The 20,357-nt window shown below is 41.8% G+C and overlaps 1 protein-coding gene across 2 annotated transcripts in view; it reads left to right on the top strand.

Annotated features, from left to right (window-relative positions):
• Nucleotides 1–20,357, top strand: part of PRKG1 (protein kinase cGMP-dependent 1) — a 527,620-nt gene that overhangs the window by 400,243 nt on the left and 107,020 nt on the right. For both annotated transcript variants that reach the window (XM_049810177.1, XM_049810176.1), the window contains exon 7: nt 3,870–3,964. In XM_049810177.1, coding sequence (XP_049666134.1) covers nt 3,870–3,964 — 95 coding nt within the window. The remainder of the gene's footprint in view (nt 1–3,869; nt 3,965–20,357) is intronic.

The following is a 20,357-nucleotide window of genomic DNA, read 5'->3' as shown; positions in this document are numbered from 1 at the left end:
TAAAGAAGTTTTTCCTAATATGCAACCTAAACCTCCCCTACTGCATCTTGAGGCCATTTCCTCTCGTCCTATCTGCAGCCACCTGACAGAAGAGACCAGCACCCACCTCACTACAACCCCCTTCAGGTAGCTGTAGAGAGCGATAAGGTCTCCCCTCAGCCTCCTCTTCTCAGGGCTAAACAGCCCCAGTTCCCTCAGCCGCTCCTCATAAGACTTGTGCTCCAGGCCCCTCACCAACTTGGTTGCCCTTCTCTGGACACGCTCCAGCACCTCCATGTCTTTCCTGCAGTGAGGAGCCCAAAACTGAGCACAGGACTCGAGGTGCGGCCTCACCAGTGCCGAGTACAGGGGAACAACCACCTCCCTGCTCCTGCTGGCCACGCTGCTTCTGATGCAGGCCAGGATGCCGTTGGCCTTCTTGGCCACCTGGGCACACTGCTGGCTCATATAAAGCCCGCTGTCAATCAACACTCCCAGGTCCTTTTCCACTGGGCAGCTTTCCAGCCACTCTTCCCCAAGGCTGTAGCGCTGCATGGGGTTGCTGTGACCGAAGTGCAGGACCCGGCACTTGGCCTTGTTGAACCTCAAGCTTCTGAAGGGAAGATAATCACAGACTGCAGAAATCCAAGTTTGGTGGTATTCCCTCATGCCTTTTTGCTTCCCTCCTCTCAGAAGTGAGATTTCCTCTTCTCCTAGAATAAGGACAACCATGATGCATGCTTCAAATCTTTTTTTTTTTTTCTTCCTTTTTTAATGGGCAAAAATAACGGGAGGGTGTGCTTTCTTCCCCTGTTGAGTGTTTGAAGACCTCCTTGCCATGTTGAGCAGCCTATTGGCAGCGATGCTTTTGCCCCACTTGGTCAGGTGTAACCCATCTCTTCCTAGCAGTCCTCAATCTCCAAAGAGAGTCCCTTGGTTGTGAAAACCAAATCCCTGTTGTTGACACCAGCTGGGCAATCAGTTGTTGACCTGCACCTCCTCAAGCTCTTACACCTCACCTGCATGATGGAGGAGAAAACCACCCATGCCCTTGGCCGTTGCCCCAGAGCCCTGTAGTCATGCTTGAGATCCTCCTTGGCTTTATCCCTGGGCTTTGCTACTTTATCTTACTACGACAGCTGGTGGCCAGAAAAAGGGAACTAAAATAAAACAACGCACATAGGCTTGCTGAGAAATTCCCAGACCCTCAGCTGGATCCTCATGTTTTGACAGGATTTCCCACAGGGATGGTTAAATTCTGCCCGGTTTTCTCTTCCAAGCTTACTGATTTGCAAAAGAGGTATCAGTGACTGATGGCGTTTAATTTTAACACCTGTATTGGGACAGAAGAGCTACACAATGGATGTAATAACTAACCCATGCTAAGGATGCAGCCCAGGATAGGAGAAATAAAGCCTCAGCAGTGAAATATGGAATAAATAGCAATGAAATATAGAATTAACAAATCACTGTATGCTGCTTGGGATGTTCTGAAGCAGGGGCACGTAATGTGCCACGTCACATGCTAAAACCCGACCCAGGCAGCTTAATAAGCCAGAAAGGATTCTGGCTGCAGCTCACGTACCTGGGACCTCACATGTACTTTCTGCGTTCAGCAGCATTGCATGAGTGTTACCAGCGAGAGCTACTCATAAAAACTCTGCCTTGCCTTTTATGTCAGAGTGTCTGTAGTGACAGTCAAGTGAACAGAGAAGATTTTTACACTTCTGAGCCCAGCACTTCTCTCAGAAATGCTTAGAAAGACTTGCGTTTTCTTTCAGTCCATTCTCCATGTATAGCTCTTTTAGGAGCAGAATCCTTTTTCCCTTTTTCTCCATCAGCAACATCCGCTGCACTTGATCCCAATCCTGAGCTCATTTAGTTTATTTATTTTAGCGTGTTTCCTCTAGTCCAAGTGAATAGAAATCAGAAGTGTGTTCAAAACACCCTGCACGCAGAAATCTGTTGAATAATACATCAGATGAAAACAGCTCGGTCCCTTCTGCTTGCTAAGTGCTGCTGCTCCATGCTTGCTCTGTATCTTGCCTTTACCTGGAGGCAGCATGTGCCATGCTGTGCCATTGTGCACCATTTTCCCTTTAAAAGCCATGGTGTGGCACCAATTTAATGCCAGTTCTTCATTGGTTCCGTGGCTATTCAAATGGCTCATCGCTTTGAACCATATAGAAATCACGCTTCCATAATCCCTTAGCACTCATTGCTCAGGATGAGTGGAGGTCACGGTGAAAGAGCTTAAACCTGCATTAAAGTTCCCTTTGTTTGCCCAAGTTTTTTTTCATCAGCTACGAATGTTCCTGGCTTATCCATTACGCATTCCCTACCCTCATCTGATCTTCGATGAGTCACTGCAGATGTTAAATGTAGCATGATGTAGACTGAGCGCTCATTAATGACTCAAACCCACTGGGTTTACCATCCATAAAAGAGATGGGAGAAGGTGTGGGCCACAACCATAAATTGAGTAGTGAAATTACAACTACAATGTCTCTAAATCCAAAAGGATGTGTCTAACGTCCCAGGTTTTGGCTTTGTGCATTTGCATATGCAAAAGCTCTGATTAAAGCTAAACAGCCGGAAAAGGAGCAGATGAGAGATTTTTCTGGTGTATGCAAGCAAGGTACCTCCGGAGAGTTGCTCATCCCAATTAAATTTTGGACAACTCAAGCTTTGGAAATGCCTGACCCTCTCCACTGACCATAGACAGAGACTGGACAACTAGATTTATAGGTGGTTAACGTTGGGAGAGGTGATCCCCACCATGCCCTGATAGCAGGGGGTTATATTTCACCTGCCTTCTCATACTGTAAGAGGGATGAGTTACCTCTGATAACAGCTGAAAAGGAAGAAATATTTCTCACAGAGGGCCATTACTTCAAGAACATTCATCTTTCATGGAGCTCTTTGCATCCTTGGTATGTCATGCCATCCTCAGCACCCAGAGGGATGTCATGGGCTTTGTCATTACATGGCAGCTGGGACTTATATCCCATACTGGCACAGGAAACCAGTGCCAAGGATGTTCAGATGATCAATTACTATTTTTCTTCTGAAATAGTTTCAGAAAATAAACAGGGTGCCCTGGTGATAGGAAATCATCACTCACAGACGTGGAGTCATCTTCCTGTTATTGCAGTGCCAGCTTCTTCAACTTAGGCTTACACTAGGTTATACTACCCATGGTTTTACAGTGGGTAGAAAGTCTGCTTTCCATCAGCAGTAATTGCTTTTCTCTATCACTGCAAAAATTAAAAAAATTAAAAATAAGATGGTATTTTCCTGTAAACTTCAGTGAAAATACTTGATTTTAGCTCCAGCTAGTTATCCCCTCCCTGAATTTGAGAGATAGTAAAAAGGAGAGGTGGCATCTTTCATCCTATAATGTTCCAAACTGTTTCATTTCAATTGTGTCTAAATGTAGATTATTTTTGTTATTCCTTTCCCTTAAGTGAACTTAGCAATGCAAGGAATCATGCAGAACAAAGCTGACAGAAGCCTATGCCATGTGTCTGTCTAATACACAGAAAATATTTGGAACCTATTTCTGCTGCTGACTCTGTATGGGCAATGACTGTGCTTGTGCAGCCAACTCCATGTTTAGAGTTGAAACCTCCAAAAAACCACAAGTATTGTATTTTTGCAAGAGTAGTGGGTACCTTAGTAGAAAATAAATGCTCGTTTTCTTGGATAGTTTGTTGGTGATGCTGAGGGAAGAGTGCAGGACTCTGGAGAATTACGTGGTTCCCAGAGGAGATACAGACTGGAGCTTTTCCTGAGAGACTGGGGAGATGAGGAATCCCTCTCTGAACAAACAGGTTTTATGTGTTAATTAAAAGTTTTCTAAATGCTGGGGCATTTTGGCTTTTCAACAGGTGAACGTTACTCGTGAAGACTCCCCCAGTGAAGATCCGGTCTTTCTCCGTACTCTAGGGAAGGGAGATTGGTTTGGAGAAAAAGCCCTTCAAGGGTAAGTGCCCCTTATGATGTAGCTCTTACGTTGAGATAATTTTTCAGGGCTTTTGCAGCCTTCAGAGGGCTGTTGCAATTTGGGAAGAGTTTGGGTGTGGGTTTATGCTTTTGGAGTTGGGCATTGTCACTTGGTGTTGGCATGTTGCAGGAAGGCTGCACCTAAATGGAGAAACATGGTTTGTTCTGCAGCTGAGTGGCCAAATGCAGGTCTTCCTGTGTTTGTAGACATCAGAAAATAGTTTATCTTTGCACTATCTTCCCTGAGTACGCATTTGAAGGTCAAAATGCTTGACATTTTGCATCTCTGGAGTATTTTTCATGTACGATAAGAGCATAATTGTGGTCTTGATGGAGTAGACGGCTGAAGGCAGGGCAGTGGTGGAGGTTTTTAAATTGTCTTACTATGTAGGTATGATTTTGGAGAATTGTGTGTGAGTGACCTGTTTTTCTTTGGGGATGAACTAAAAGAAGAGAAACTGTAATCACATATTCAACAAGCAATTATTATAAAAATATGCTTTATTTCCATAGGGTGGAATAAGAATTGGAAACGTGCTTTAGGCAGGAATCTGTGGCACCCATTCATCTTAATGGACAAACACTCATCCCATCCTGGGTATTTATCTGTGCATAAGAGCTATTGGGTTTCTCTTTGATGTTGTGGTACCGTGTTCAATCTCTCCTAAATCTGCCTTCTTCCAAAAAGAAGGCAGCAGAACATTTGAAGGCCAAATTTTGTGTCATTTCTTGGCAGCCAGGGAGATGTATCCAGCACAAAACTTGAGTCTTGCCGCTGCAAATCTATACTTTAATTATAAAATAATATGGTTATTAAATAAATGTCCTTATTTTGGTTACTTTTTTAATACTAAGATGGAGGTGGACTATAATTTTAAATTTCCCCCCACAAACACATAAAATAGAAACACTTTTTTCTTTATTTGTTTAGAGCCTCACAAAAACTTGACTCTTAGAGCTGGTATGTTTTTAAAACAACACCAAATATATCATGGCATCCACTCTAATAGTGAGAGCAGGCAATAGTGTGCCAAACAAAACCATCTTTTGAAGAAGACCCAATATGGGAAATAAAAGGGATTTCCTACCTTCCATTCCTAAAACAGTTCTAGTGACGCACAGCACCACCATGATGAAAATTTCTCAGCATTTCAAATACAGTATTTTGGCTAACTGGCTCAGACTGAGATTAGTTAATTTACGATAAATACTTGTCTGCATATATTTAAATATTCAATACATAACAACTTTTATCTTCTGAAACTAAACAGAAGCCTAATAATTGAGAGTGTGTTCTCAACATGTGAGGAAAGCATAATACTGACATATTTTTTTTGCTAGGGAGTTGGCATACCTGAAGTACCGTAGCTTCCAGTTTGCTGATAGGCTTGGTAGTTCTGTAGCTAGATTTCAACTGAATAGTGTGAAAATACTGTAATGTAAAGCATCCAGCAGCTCAATAAATTGCTAATAAATTAATATCTTTCAGGACTGTGTAAGACATCACTGTTCAGTGACTTGGGAAGCCTTTAGGATGTTTCTACTACTGTAAAATACGGTTATGGCTGAGAGTTCAAGATAAAATTGAATTTTGAGTGTATTTTCTTTACTTTTTCATCTTTGACTCATTTTTCAAAACTTTACCAGGACCTGCTTAGCAGTACTTAATTCCACACTATTAAATCATGTTGCGATTTCATATGTGGAGGACATAGTAACAACTAAAAGACATTCCTTCTCGACAATATAAAATAAGAGTTGCACTGTCCATTCAGTGTAGTGCTGCACAGCAGGAGGAAAGATAACAAATATCTTCTAGTCCCTCACAAAAATATGTGTACTGACCTAGACATTGGGTGGTGATATACATTGTTCCATTTTCCACACCCGCAGCAGATGGTGCACATTATTTCACAGTATCCCATTGCACACCAGCAGGAACAAAACAAGTTGTGAAGTGATCAGCCACATTATCTTACAGGAATACTCAAGGCTCCCAACTGCTACGCTGTTCTCTTACCTTCCTGGCTAATTGGCACCGAGATAGCAGATGTGTCATTTGTGGTATAGCAATACATAATGTACAGTGTACTCACAATCAGTTATTTTTTGTGATGTTTTCTTAGTTGGAAAGAAAACATCTTATAAGGCTGTTTACAATAATTATTTCTATCTACAAGGAAATAACAATTCATGCAAATAAGCAAAGGAAAATACCTCAGTGTGACTTTGTGGCTCACGTACAAAAAGTGACTAATAATTACACTGTGCTGCCTTGGCAGTATCACACAGCTGAATCCTTGCACGAGATCATCTGTCTGGACCACGCCGCATCCTCTTGCAGAGATGATGGTTTTGGAGCGGCCGTCCATCCGTCTCAGGGGATGGAAAACACAGGTTAGTCTGTGGCAGACAGTCTTACAGAGAACAGTGGAGGAAGAAAAGAGGACAGAAAAGCAAATCTTGAGGAATATAAGAGAAGGCTCTTTCTCCTTCAGAAATTCTTTCCCATAGACCAACTCAAAAGAGGAACAGTTTGAGCCGTCGCCTCCTTACTGTTACATTATATATTACATCATACATTGCATTTAGGTAGAGCTGTCGTTTTGGGTGCTGTGGGTTTCACCTGGGTTTGGGATGCAGGAGGAGCTCCGGACCATGGGGCAAAAGAGCAGTGGCATGTGGCAGAGGGCTGATGTTTTGGAGCAGCCGCGATGGAGCCCACCTGGGTGAGCAGGAGAGGGATTTTGAAAGAAAAATTCATAGTTCAGTTCATAACGCTTTGACCAAAGTGGCCAACTCTCGAGGTCTGATAGCCGGGATTTTCTGGTGAGTACGTTGGCTTTTAAAAGAGGGGATCCCTAAACACTCAGCAGCCTCAAGTCTCCTGGGTAGTGGCAAGAGAGGAAGAATTTAGGAGAGTAGCCAAGCTGAAGCTGAGACAGGGCTTGCCCTGGACTCCACAATAGATGTATATCTATTTTATGTATCTATGAATAAATATAAATGCTGGGAGTGCATTGTACTGAAAAAAGTAATGGAAATATGGATGCCACACTTCGATTTAAACTAACACAAACATATGAAAAAGTTTTAGCAAAGATGTTTTCCATATAGTAAGATGAAAACAACAGCTTGTTTTAAGGCTGTTTTACTGTGTTTCTAGGCTGTTGTCTTTGAGAGGAGCATTTTTAATGCAGTTACCAGAAGAGGTAGCTACTTCAGTATGGCTGGGGTGGACACTAGTGAGGCAAAACAGGGTTATAGAATCACAGTTTTATTTTGAAAGCCACTTAGTTTGCTTGTTTGTCTATGTGACCTGTCTTTGAAAATAATGAAATTGTTTTTCACTTGGAGTTTATCATCTTTGATAGTTTTGATTTATAAATCCATGCGGACATATATTTGCGATGTAATTAAGCCAAAGTGAAACACATATTCACTTGACTGTGAGCAGGGTAACAGCCAGCTTGAGGAGACAAGGATGTCTTGGTGACTGCTATGATTTATTTTAGGGCATGGCAGATGGAAAAAGTGTGGGAATTTGGGAAGCCTTCCTGCCTCAAGTGTCATGGCAGTTGGCTCGTGGATGGGACCGCCGGAGGAAGCTCCTGCTTGGTGCAGAGAGCCCTGGCCAAAGGATGGCCTCTCCGTTCAGCCTTCTCATTTGTAAAGAATAAAATACAGATTTTTTTGTTCATTATTTTTTCAAAATGTGCTCATGGTGCATAGGGTGAAGAAGAAATTGTGGTCTTTGGGACATGCAGGAGGTGCTCTGCCATGGTGACAATTATAGTGATATTTGAGCTACTGTAACAGATACATATAAATTTGTTGTTACCTTCATGATGATATGAAATTAAGTATGGTACTACCTGTCTCTCATGGGACATAACAACATATCTTCCTTTCAAGAAAATTCGTATTATTTCCTGTTTATACCTCTGCCTCTGAAGGCTCCTGTGTAGTTATTTTCCCAATGTTACAGCAGCCGCCTCTCCTCTACCTCCCCAAAATCCCTAGGATATGTTTTGTGCACTGATAGTTTGCAGGAGCAGTAAAACAGTGTATATCTGTATGGGCAGGAATGTCAAATGACAGTTTCCTTGCTGACCTTCCAAAAACTTTATACCATATTTCCCACTTAAAATAGTGTGAATTGCTGTGACGGATGTTGTCACGAGGCATCAGAAAAAAAGTAGTAATGCACAGGGAAATATTAGTGACTCATTAAATCAGAATTGCAGCTGGCAATGTCAGAGCTTTATTTATTCATAAATTAATGTAGGAACTGAATATAATCTCAAAAACTTTTTAAAAGGTCTGGTAGTTGATGGCTGAGATGAGAATGCGGCCTCAGTAAATAGGACATTAGAGTATTGGCAATGATATCGATTTGTTTCTTTTTCTAATATATGGTTGTTTTCTCTTGCTGCAGCCAGGGTTATGAGTCAGACTTCAGAATTAATGATTTTTATTAAATCTCTATAAATGCTGCAAGAGGTGCTGGGGTCCTGTTCATGCTCCTCTTCTCCCTGCTCTAATTCCTAGTTTGCTTCTGTGTAGTTGCAATGATGCTACTGCTAAACTGACCTTTACATTACTCCTTTTCCCAGATAAGAACCTAAAAATGTGGTTTGTCATTAAAAACTTAAATGGGTTTCCAGGTTTTGGCAATTAAGTCCCCCACCTTGCTGCCCTGCTATCTTCTTTCTTGCCCTTTCTATCTTATTTCTTACCTGTTCCGTTTCTTTTTTTCCCAGAAATTCTTTTCCCCTGCTGCTCACTAACAACTTTCAAAGGACTATAGAGATTTATTTACTAGGTTCAAATGCTGGGGGAATAAGACCAGTTCTCAGCAGTTAGAAAATAGCTAACTTGGTAGATGGTAAAACGGATTTGCATGCTGGTGTCTTCAAATATTTTTGGTTTTGCAAGACCCACACACAGTGCCCCATACACTTCACAGCCTCCTTGGCCGTCCTGGAAGGGAGGAGTGCAGGCTGGAGTGGCTTTTATTTTATTTTATTTAAAATTTATTATTATTTTATTTTATTTTGTAAAATGGATGCTGCTCTTCAGACTGATCTTCACTCTCACAGTAAAACAGGGTATTCTGCACACTTCCTTTCTGTCAAACATTGCCAATTCTTCCTTTTATTTTATGCGCGCAAATTTCTGATTATTCCAAATCACCTGTTGGGAGATACCTAACAAGTTTTAATTTACTAAATACCCTGTCGTTTCTCTCAGCCCTCACTATGCCTGAACAGTTGTGTCTAGAAAAGCTTTTTCAATGTCCTTGACTGAACTTCTCAGTGAACGTAAAATCAGGTTTCATCTTCATTGAACATGGTACATGGACATGGACATCTTCCTCATGGTACCATGCTTCCACTAAAACCTTACTATCTGCTGACCTATTAACCTAATTGTCTTGAATTTTCTTGGGGAAAGAGAATGGGATGGAGGATTGGAAATGTTTATTGCTCTGTCACATAGAGGCAGTTGCACAGGTATATACGTGGCAAACAGGAGTCTCATATCAGGGTGGCGTTATAAGAGAGAGAGATATTTTTAAAAATACATATAAAAGATACATATAACCTATAGCATAATATAGTTTAATTTCAGTTTCTCCAGGGAGAAGTACTGTCCCTTCTGTTGCAATCAGCGTGCTTGGGAAAGACGCATCCAACCACCCAAGACTGTTGGGGAAGGGTCTGGGGAGCAGCAAAATTACGGTGTAAGAAAGCAAATGGGATCTGTGATGGAAAAGGGGTGGGGAAATGGGCTATGTCGTCCTGGCTGGGACAATTATGGAAGGTTCCCACTTACAGTGATTTCTCTTGCTTACAGCCTTGGCACGAAGCTGTCCTTGCTCACCTGTTGCACTAGGGGTCACGATGCAGAGATTCACTATTCCCATTTCAGCCCAGTTAGGAACAGGGGAAAGAAGAAAAAGAAAGAAAAACCAGCCATAGGGTAGATATTCAGCTCAGGATAATGTAGTTTTCCAGCCAGGAGCCCCATGGAGATGAAGATGTACCCGTAGTGGTGGTGGTCATCAGAAAATTGAAGCAATGATTCAAATGTTGTGCAGAGAATGAGTCTAAAAACAACGAAAAAATACCCTTTTTAACTTTGGCTACTAGGCAGGAGCAAGTTGGGAAGCACTTTTTATCACCCTTGTTGCTAAATAATGGGGCTTTTTTTAAGTCCAGGGTGTTTTGTAGCCTTTCTCCTGCCCAGCACCTGCAGTACTGTGTGTGTAGCTCAGGGACCGTGGGTGCGACACATAGCCTCCAAGGGCTGGCTGGAAGTTATTTCATCCATTACGTCAGCTGCTTTTTACACTTCCTACAGCATCAAGTGATCTTAAAAGGTATTTCAGCCGTTAGAGCTGTATTTGCCACCCTCTTTCCCTCCCCGGGTAGATCCCTGCCCATAAAGTCAGGCAAGACCTTGGAGGTGGGGGTGATGGCTGATGGATTTTGACCCATCACCTTGAGACTCAGGAAACACCGAAAGCTTTTAAAGGATTTGGAAAAGCTGTTGGCAAAGCCCTGAAACAAAACCCTCCCAGAGGCTTTGGAGGCTAAGAGCTCAAAAGCCTGGACAGCTGGAAGCGAGGAGGCCAAGTGACACCGAGATGGCATCACCATATGGTTCCCCGCAGGGTTGGCTTGCTTTCTGCAGGCATCTGGTCCTTGCTTGCATCGGGAGAGGTGGCTGGGTGGACCTTTGCTCTGACTGATCTCCTAAGAGCACACCACGGCAGTAATTAAACCCTACTAAAATGTCTCCCTGTCCAGGCTGGCTTCTGATGTTTGGCTGCCCTGGTCTCAAAGTCCTTAGATAGGGCATCACTCTAGCACAGATGCAGATATTTTGAGATACTGCTGTTGCAAAGTAACTTATGAAATCTTCATCAGGCCCGTTGCGATTTGTTTAATTACATTATTGCAACCACATATTGGTTGCTGATGTAGTTGCTTCACTTTCTCAAAGTACATATTCTTCACGTTTTATTTCTTATAAAACACAAGCCAGTATTATGTTGGCTTGCACAGGAGCTTGCGGTGAGCGTCTTCAGCTGATTGCCAAAAGCTCCTGATGCTCTGAGAAGTTCCCTGGCAGGGCAGAGGCTCCCAATTAAGGGACTCATCCAAGGCCTTTTCAAATGAGCTGGCAGGTTCACCCCAGTTGTTGTTAGGTGTGCTGTAACTCACAAAAACATAGCTATGCCTTTGTCACCTAGCAAAAATGCATCCAGGGTTTTTTTGAGCTGTGTTGACTTCAGCCACCCTGTACATATAGGAACGAGGGGGAAACGACCCAGAGGGACAGAGCAAGATGTGTCGGCTCTAACAGCATCTTGCCTGGGAGCGCTGCGTTTGACTACCAAGAAGGTTACCTTACACTTTTCCAACAGGAATGAATTGATATTGTTGATTCTTCTTGTCTTAAATAAGAATACAGAATGGATCACACCACATGAAACCAAAGGTCCATCTATCCTGGCCTCCTGTCTTTTACAGCAGCCAGAATCAATTGCCGAAGAATGTCCTGAACCAGAGCTGGTGGCTTTAATAATTTATAATCCTTGGTGGGTTGTTGATTTACTTTTCAAACATGTGCAAGTGGTTTTAAAATCCACGACCTTCTGTGGCAATTAGTTCCATATTTAAATGTGCAGGATGAGAAGAAATGCTGATTTTAATTTGGGGTTGGGTGTTGGTTGGGGTTTTTTTGGATGAGCCATCTGCTTCTCTTATGAGATGCCTCCAAGTTCTCAGATGTGCAGTTGACTTCTTGATTTGCAGAGAGCTCAATAGTCTGTTGTCTGAGACTACAGACATGGCAACAAGCTATTTAATGTGAAGACAAATAATTTTTCTTCTATGTTTACGGTTTCTAGCATCTTAAATGACTTGGTAAGATCTCTGGAACTCAGTCTTACTTTTTCTTTAATGAGAACCACACTTTTTATATAAAGATATTTGGAAATAGAGCCAGCTGACTGCAATATCATTCTGCATTTTGACAAACAGCTGTTCAGTCAATAATTTGAGGGTTTTTTACTAATTTGTGTGCCAGTGATATAGAAAGCTGGTAACATCTTAGTCAAGCAGGTGTTGGTGAACCTTCCCAAAAAGCCGTGCAGCTTTTCCAGATTTGCTCTGCATGGCAAGTTACACAAGAACTACTCTTCCAGGCTTGAATAGGCAAGGTTTCTTTAGGACCAAAGTAATAGAGCAAGGAGAGCAATTTTAAAAAATCATACCCACAAAGGCTCCTTCAGTGTCTGTGTTTAGATGATGACTTAAAAACCTCAAGTAGGGCTGGAGTTAAGCAGTAAGATGATGAATCTGGGGTTTTCAGCTGCTTGATTTTCCCCATTGTTAAATATCTTGCTTTCAAATTTCTTGAATTTCAGGGCAATTGACTTGGAAATGAGATGCAGCTTTATTTTATAATAATGCTGAACAAAACCTTGTTTCAGACGAGTGACAGTAAACACCGCGTTAAGAAGGAAAAACAAATGATTATGTACTTAAGCAAGATCAGAGAACACCAGAATTGCAGTCTTTTGTGCTCTATCAATTGCCTGCCTCGTGCATTTTGGGCGGTCACTTTGCATTTCACAAGCCTCTTTATATAAAATACATCATGATGAAAATACATCAGTTACTGAAGGAATATAGCCAATCATATTAATAGAAGGCTTGTGCACAAAATATGCCTTTTTAAAAATTTATTTTCTAACAGAAAAAGAAAACAAATATCTGGCTTTTTATTTATTGAACAAAAAACTTTTGGGAAAAATAGCCATTAGGAAACAATTAGCAGTAAATTCAAAATTTTACTACTCTTCTAACAAAAAGTATATAAAGTTGCTCCAATTTCTACAGGGAAGTTATGCTCAGAGCCAACTTCATAATTCAAATGTAGCTAATAAATAAGCAGGTTGTTTCAAGTCTTAAAGATAATAATCGTTAGTTTGTAAGAGCACAGCTTATTAATAGTTCTGGCTTTTTTACAACTGAATCATAGCCTGGGAACTAAAACTGTATATTTGCTTTCCTTTGAAGATGCAGTCCTGCAGAGCAAGCACAATATTCCTCCTGCTGAGTTTAAAATATATATATAACATTGGGCAACAAGATTGTGCCAGATGGAGGAGAGCAGAATTACAGGGGGGTTTATAGTTACGAATATATTTGCCTACGCTTACTGCAGTGAATGTCTCCAAGAATTTTTCTGATGTCTTTTTGCCTTAGCGTTATTTCAGAGCTTGAAAGAAACCCTGTTGCTGAAATAGGTAATGCATGGCAAATATCAGGCAGGTATTATATTGTTGCTTTTTATTAAATAACTAAGCTGTTAGAGCACTATGCATATAAAAATACATGTTCGTATTACAAAGTTTTTAAACCAGCACATTTTGGGGGATGTATCCTCTTGTAAGAACTGGCATGAGTGTAACCGGTTAGTGACAGAAATGATTGCGGGGTTAGATCTGGTAGTTCTTGCTTACTTAAAAGTGTATAAACCTGAGGTTGCAGTTTGTTTTTCTCATTTGGAGGATGTGAAATAGCCTGGAAGGGCTGAAGACATCTTCTGGTCCTGGCTGAATCCTCCAAATTCTTCCTCTTTGCCTCTTTTTGTGTTTTTGTGCAGACAATACCTGTACTATGCAAAAGAAAAGAGAAAACAAAAAACCCCCACCTAACTTCTGTCCTGCAGCAACTTGTAGTATTTGGGGGTTTTTACATTCTTAAACAATAAGGCCTTTATGTCAACATGTTACTGTCAACAATAAATGTTGACATTTGAATCAAAACATTTTATCCTAAAATTTCAAAATTATGATGCTTTTGTCAAAATGCTGAAACACTGGTTTATGACAAATGTTTCTAGTTGGAAAAAAAAATCCATAATCCAAACTAAATGTGTTAATAGGAAGAGGAGAAAAAAAATCCCTGTAGAAGACCTCCAGAGAAAATCACACGTTTTCTCGGGAAACTGCTTCCATCGAAATACTCCTGCTAGCTCTGTTCAGGTTTGTAAGCATTAAGTGGAACTGAAAAAATACAGGACCGAATTATAATTCTCTTGCCTTCCTTAAAAAAAACAAACAACCCTCAAGATGCCTACCAGGGATGCAGAAGCAGAAGTATGAATTACTGCTGGGGATGCTGCATGTGAACTCGCAGCCCGCCAGCTGCTCCGTGTAACTACCCACGATGCAGACAAGATAATTCATGTTAGCTAACCCTCAGAGCAGGTTTACAACAATATGTAATCATAGGGGAGAAAAAAGAGCAAAAGATGCTTTACATTTATTGGGTTTTTTTGCCTAACTCCTGTATCATTTATGCAGCTATACACACATTTAAATGTACATCCTTGAGTGTCATCACATTTAATGGCATTAAAAAAACAATGCCTGCTTATGGCACCTCCCGGGATGGCTGCTTTAATTTATAGACAAACTTACTACAGCATAATGTGATGTGGCTCCTCTTCAAATCTCCTCTTCTTTTTATACCCGGGATGGATTTGGTCTTGTGTGTCAGGCTTGTAACTCCATATAAAATAACTATCATTTATAAATATTTCATTCGTAGAAAATTGAGGGGTTTTTCTGCAAGGATGCATAGTAACCCAGTGTTGAGATGCAGTGCCTAGTCATTTTGTGATCATTATAAAGCACCATCGTAATATGAAATAGTTAATATTAAGCCTCGTGATTTAAAAATAGTAGAATGTCCCTTAAGGAAGCATATTAAAATAATTCCACCTCTAAAAATAGAGGATAATATATTTTCATGGCTTTCATTTTGCATGCTGAGTAATTTAAATACAAAGGATAGGCCATTCAAATTAGTGATTTTAACACAATCACAATTTAGCCATAATATAGTAAATTAGGCCCCCATCCTTGGAAGAAGATGGGGGTGCAAGTTTGCATTTAGTACCCATTTCTAATAATCTGTTATTTTCTTAACCATGTTTTCATATTCAGTGTTATGAACAATACATACTGACTTTTTGATTTAATTTGTCATCCAGGTTATTCAGCAGGGGAAAAGGGTCTTCACGATTATAGACTTGCTATTTTGAAGATGACTTTCTGTAACATGTCAACCTTCAAAAACCTAACTCCCTTTCTGAGCTCTCCCGCCTGTCAGGATCACAGCCCTGACGTTCTCCAGCATCAGCCACTGACTACAGGTTATCTCCTATGTGCAGCAAACCCAGAATCCTGATGACTTTGGTTTTGCTCATAGCAACACAGTAGGTTATGAGTTAAGAAGAGGAATATTTTGTAGCAATGCTAAAACTAGATTAATTAGCACTTAAGGAAAGTTGGATGGATTTTGCATTTCTGCAACACCATGAAATAATCAATGTCCTTTCTAATTTAGAGACTTTTTTCCCCGGAGAGCTGCATATCCCATCCCATTTTGCTTAGGGGTCAGTAGTCTCTAGGTTTACAGGAACACCGTGACCCTTCAAGGGGTGATTCATCCTATGCTGAATCTCCTTTGCCATCTGTCCCCTCCGGAGCTGCCTGGGACATGCAGACAGCGGAGCTGGACGGGATTCCAGCTGCATGGAGGGCAGCTGAATCCCACTCAGAGGCATCGACTGTATTTCCTTAAAAAAAAAGAAAAAGCCTCTGAGTGGCTGCATATTAGAAATACTACTAGTGGGAAGCCTAGTGATGAACATCTATTCTCCAGATTTTATGTTGTGGCCGTCCAACCATTAAGTAACATAGTTAACCACCATGGACACACTCAAAATTAAGGATGAAATATTTATAGGAATGGAGCTGGCTATTTGTCTGTATGAATGCCTATTTAATTCTATTTTGTTTGGAACTCTACAGTATTAAAAGACCATTTTAAGATCACCCTTTTCAAGTAATGCTCATTTAAATTGACAAGAAGATATCAGAAGAACTATGTCCGCTTTTATGGCATTTAGTTTAAGAATCCGTTTGAGCCCAGAGTGTCCAATTTGGGGGTTTTTTGGTTTGCCGGCTTGTTTTGTCTGAGCAATGTGCTTGGTGATGGGCTAAAATCTCTCTCTGTGGCAGAGCTATAACATCATTTGTACCCAAAAGACTTCACAGTTGCCTTTCCAAAGTCCGGAGCGAAGAATCTGAGGCTCTTACGCAAAGCTACAGCTTGTCCCCTGAGTGATGGACCTCCTCAAGGAGCTCTCCTGCAAGTAATTGAACTTTTCACAACTCTGAGTCTTTGCTTCCAGTGCAGTCCCTTTCCCAGCTGAGAAAATGGAACAAAGTCCGGGGCTGCATGCCTGCCATATCGCTAGAAACTGGGGGCAGAAACAATGGCTTAAGCGCGCGACTGTAAAGCTAGGCAAAAATGTTGCTACAATGAGAAATCTTCTTTTCTTTGTTGCTTTTTTTTGGTTAAAGAAGTGGCTCCTTTTCCTAGAGCGTGTCAGGCACTAGCAGTTTTACATTCTGGAGATATTTTCTGTTGAAGAGCAAACTTAACACAGTTTGTTATAGGGGAGGATGGTGGGGAAGCAGCTGAAGATGGCTGTGGAAAACCAGGTGTGTGATTATGTAGGTATCTTGTCCTGCGGTGGGAAAAAAAAAATTCAGACCACGTAGACCAAACTGGCTAATAAACCCCAGAAAGACATCATGTCCCTGTAGGCATTTAATGAATCCATTAACCACTGGGGACAGTAAACAAGTGCTGGCTGCACTAGCAGTGGGAGATGTGTTTGTGTGTCCTGTACACCGGTGATGACAAATTAATTCCTAATCCAGGCATGAGCACAGCATGAGGAACTTACCTGGGCTGGTAACTCAGTAATATCTTCAGAGAGGTCAGATGCAGTGCTCACCCTTCGTGAAAAAGGCTTGATTGTTGGAGCAGATGCACGTCGGGGCTGGGCGAAGGGTGCAGGACCTCTAGACCAAGTCTCTTAAGGTTTGCTTTTCTCCTCCTTATCTTCCCTCCATAAGTACAAGGAGTTTTGTAGACTGTATACTATTCCTATACTGTATATATTTCTATTTCTTGACGGTAATCAGTCTGTCAGACCCCTGCTTTGAGTTTAACTATTATTAACTTCAATTTTAAGTCTTAGAACATATCTTTTCCCCATTTTAAGACTTGGCAGAGGGGCTTTTTATGCCAGGGATGGCAAATCAGACTTTGATGGCTCTGTTTTGAGTTATAGCCTCTGAACATGAAGTAAGTTGCATTCACTGTTGATGCAAATGATACAGTTAAGCTTTTAAGTACTCGGCACATTAAAGCAAATACGTGTTGTCCCAGCATGTCCCTGTCGCCGTGGGGTGTCACTGGGGCTCCAAAAGAGGCGCTGGAGCCAGCCTTGCCACTGGGATCTTGGAGAGCAGCTAGGCTGGCTGGAAATACCACCCTGAGCATTTTCACATTTAAAAATAAATAGATTGTATTATCACTAAACAAAGTCAGGTCTTATTTTAGGCAAAGGCGCAATCTGAGCATAGCTTTTGCAAGACACAGCAGCACTCCCATTACAGCATCGGGACTTCATGTGCAAAGCTCATGTTACCTTTATGCTTGACTCCTGTAACAAATGTCTGAAAGCTGATTTTTTGAAATGGTTTTCCTGTTAGGAGAATGTGTTATTTATTTGTAACATCGACAATGTGAATGTTCACCTAAGGTGCCTGTTTACTTAACTTAAAAGATTGAGGTTGTTATATGTGGCATTATTTAGTAGTGTTCCTTATATGTGCTTAATGAACTACTAACATTTTGTTAGGCTGAACCATGTTATCACTGACCCTCAAACACTTCATCTGGGACTCGAGCTTTCCATTTTTAAGTCAAATTTGGCCAGGGAATGAACTATAGCTGTGCCAATTGTGTGGGACAGTGTATGAACCGGTCCAACCCCATGGCTGGAATGGGATCTGTGCTGGCAAGCTTCCCCCTAACTGTCATAGCTGGGATACTGCAAACCCTGTGAACAGGGCTTAAACAAAGGTTTATTATTGGGGCACTCTGTAGCACCCTGGTAGACAATGTTTTTTCCAGAGAGACACCCTTGATGCATATGGGAGCTTTAGGCAGCTTTTTTCAATGCATCAGGCTGCCAATGAATGAAGGTGAAGGAGGAGCCCAGCCTCAGCGCTGGGATTAACCTTTTGTTTCTAGGTCTTTACGGGATAGACTGGACCGTGCTGCCTTTTCCACAACAGAGTTATCTGCTTTATTAAAGCCTCACCATCACATCGGCACCATTGATAGGCATCTGGTTGGTTGAAAGCCCATGCAGCCCCTCTCGCAGTCACCAGGACCTCTCCTTCCCTTCCCGTGGCCCCCTTTTGCTGTGCCCAGCCCTGCAGCAGTTGATTCTTCACAGGTTTAAGGCTCCAAACCTCCTCTCTCTTTTTGTCCCTCTCTATATACACAAGGTCCTTATCCCCAGATCCACGTGCTCTTGTGCTGCCAAACTATTCTGGCAGAAGCCCTGCAGCAAGCTGATTTCCTTAATTATGATTATTGTCTTCCCTGTTCTGCCATCTCTCTAACTAAACAACAGTCCCCCAGCTGTCTTTTCATTCCCTGACTATCATTCATCAAGTTTGTGTCTCCCTTCTCTGCCCAATAGCTCGCTGCTTTTCTCTTTTCAAAGAGAAAATGGACAAGATAGAGTTCTGACTTGCTGTCCCCTGTCCCACCACAACTCTGTCCTCCTCCTTTGCTGCTGCAGATGCAAAAAAATTCTCACCTGGTGTCTTCTTGGAGTCATCTTCATGACGCCTGTTAACATTTATCTTGTCTATAATCTGTATCTTCCTGTACTCTTTGCCTTAATTTCTTGCTCTCTCTGAGATCTTATCCCTCACCAGATCAGCACATTTTGATCTCCTCAGTTGCAGAGATACGAGCTGCTGCCCCGTGCCCCTCTCTTCTCACCACTGATACTATTTACTGTATTGAAAGCTGTTGGGATTTCTTGTCTTCCAGTATTACAACATCATCAGCTCATGATTTAAGCTGGGAGGGACTTGCAGGGGGCATCAGGTACAATTCCATGCTCAAAACGAGTCTAATTAGAGCAGCTTGCTCAAGGCCATGTCCAAATGCATGTCCATGAGTTACCCTAAAGGCATGGATTTATTATTTTTTATTTCTTTTTCCTTTCCTTTCGTCAGCTTTTAGTCTAGCAACTCAACTGTTGGTCTTTTAGTAAAGCCACTCTTAAGCATTCACTAAAAAAACCAGGACCAGCAGTCCATTTTTGTCCTTTTAGAGTTGTCACTGAAATTCAGAGGTGCCAACTATGGCCTTCTCTTGGCATCTCTCACTTTCTTCTTACTATATGTCGTGGAGAAGCGGTGTCTGTTCTTCAGCCTCTGTGCAGGGATTCGCAGGGGTTGTTTCCTCCTTCATGTCTTTTTCCTCTCTTCACTGGAACTTCAGCTCAATATCTCTGTCCTGATGTCTCACAGCTCATTTCTGGACTTGTCTACATCCAAACAGGAATCTCAGCCATTTCTCTGAGACCTCCTAGAGACAACTGGCTGCCATTTTGCTTCCAATAAATTATGCAGACTTCCCACTGGTTTCTTCCTTCATGCACAGCAGTGCCACCCTGTCTGGCTTTCAAGGTGCAAGGCATCTTCAGGCTTTTCACTAAAACCCCACCTCCAAGTTAGGTCAGATCTGTGAAGTTCTCTATATAGAAGGTCTCCCAGACACTTTCATATAGCAAAACCCTTCAGAGGTTTTATGGTCTTTTGTTACTCCAAAGACACTGTAAGGCTGCTGCTCCAATTACTGTTATCCTAAATGATTGCTTTGACCAGACCCATTTATTTGGGTCCTGACTCCTCTGCTTTCTTGCCTCAAACACCAACTCTTCATCTTTGCTTTCACGACTTAGCCCTATCCAGCCTTTTCCCGTAGTCACTAGTGATTGTGGCATCCAATGCCCATTTATTACGCTTGTCTAAAAACTATCTTTGTGCTTCTTCCTGATGCCCCCCAGCCTGGGAGAAGTGCCCTGTAATGACCCACAAAGCTGGCCAGGCTTCAGTCCTCCTTCGAGCTTATCTTTACTACCATGCGTGTGAAATTCTTTCCCAGGATGTGCTAAGACCCGCTCTTGTCATTCTGAGCCATTGTATCCAGCTTTCTTCTGTATGTTTTCTTCTGTTCCTCCCCAGCCAGCCACTTTCTCTTGGCCTTGAACTGGAGTCTAGGTTTTGGGGCCGATATAATAACTGGCTCCTGCCATAGTTAGGAAATATACAGCTCTTCACCACTAGGCCCTCTAGAACATGCTAATTTGCTGACAATAAATATATTTCCTGTATT

The sequence above is a fragment of the Accipiter gentilis genome, chromosome 9 (assembly GCF_929443795.1).
Source record: "Accipiter gentilis chromosome 9, bAccGen1.1, whole genome shotgun sequence".
NCBI classification, from domain to species: Eukaryota; Metazoa; Chordata; class Aves; order Accipitriformes; family Accipitridae; genus Astur; species Astur gentilis.
The sequence above is the reverse complement of the archived record's forward strand: the minus strand, read 5'-3'. Positions and strand labels throughout refer to the sequence as shown.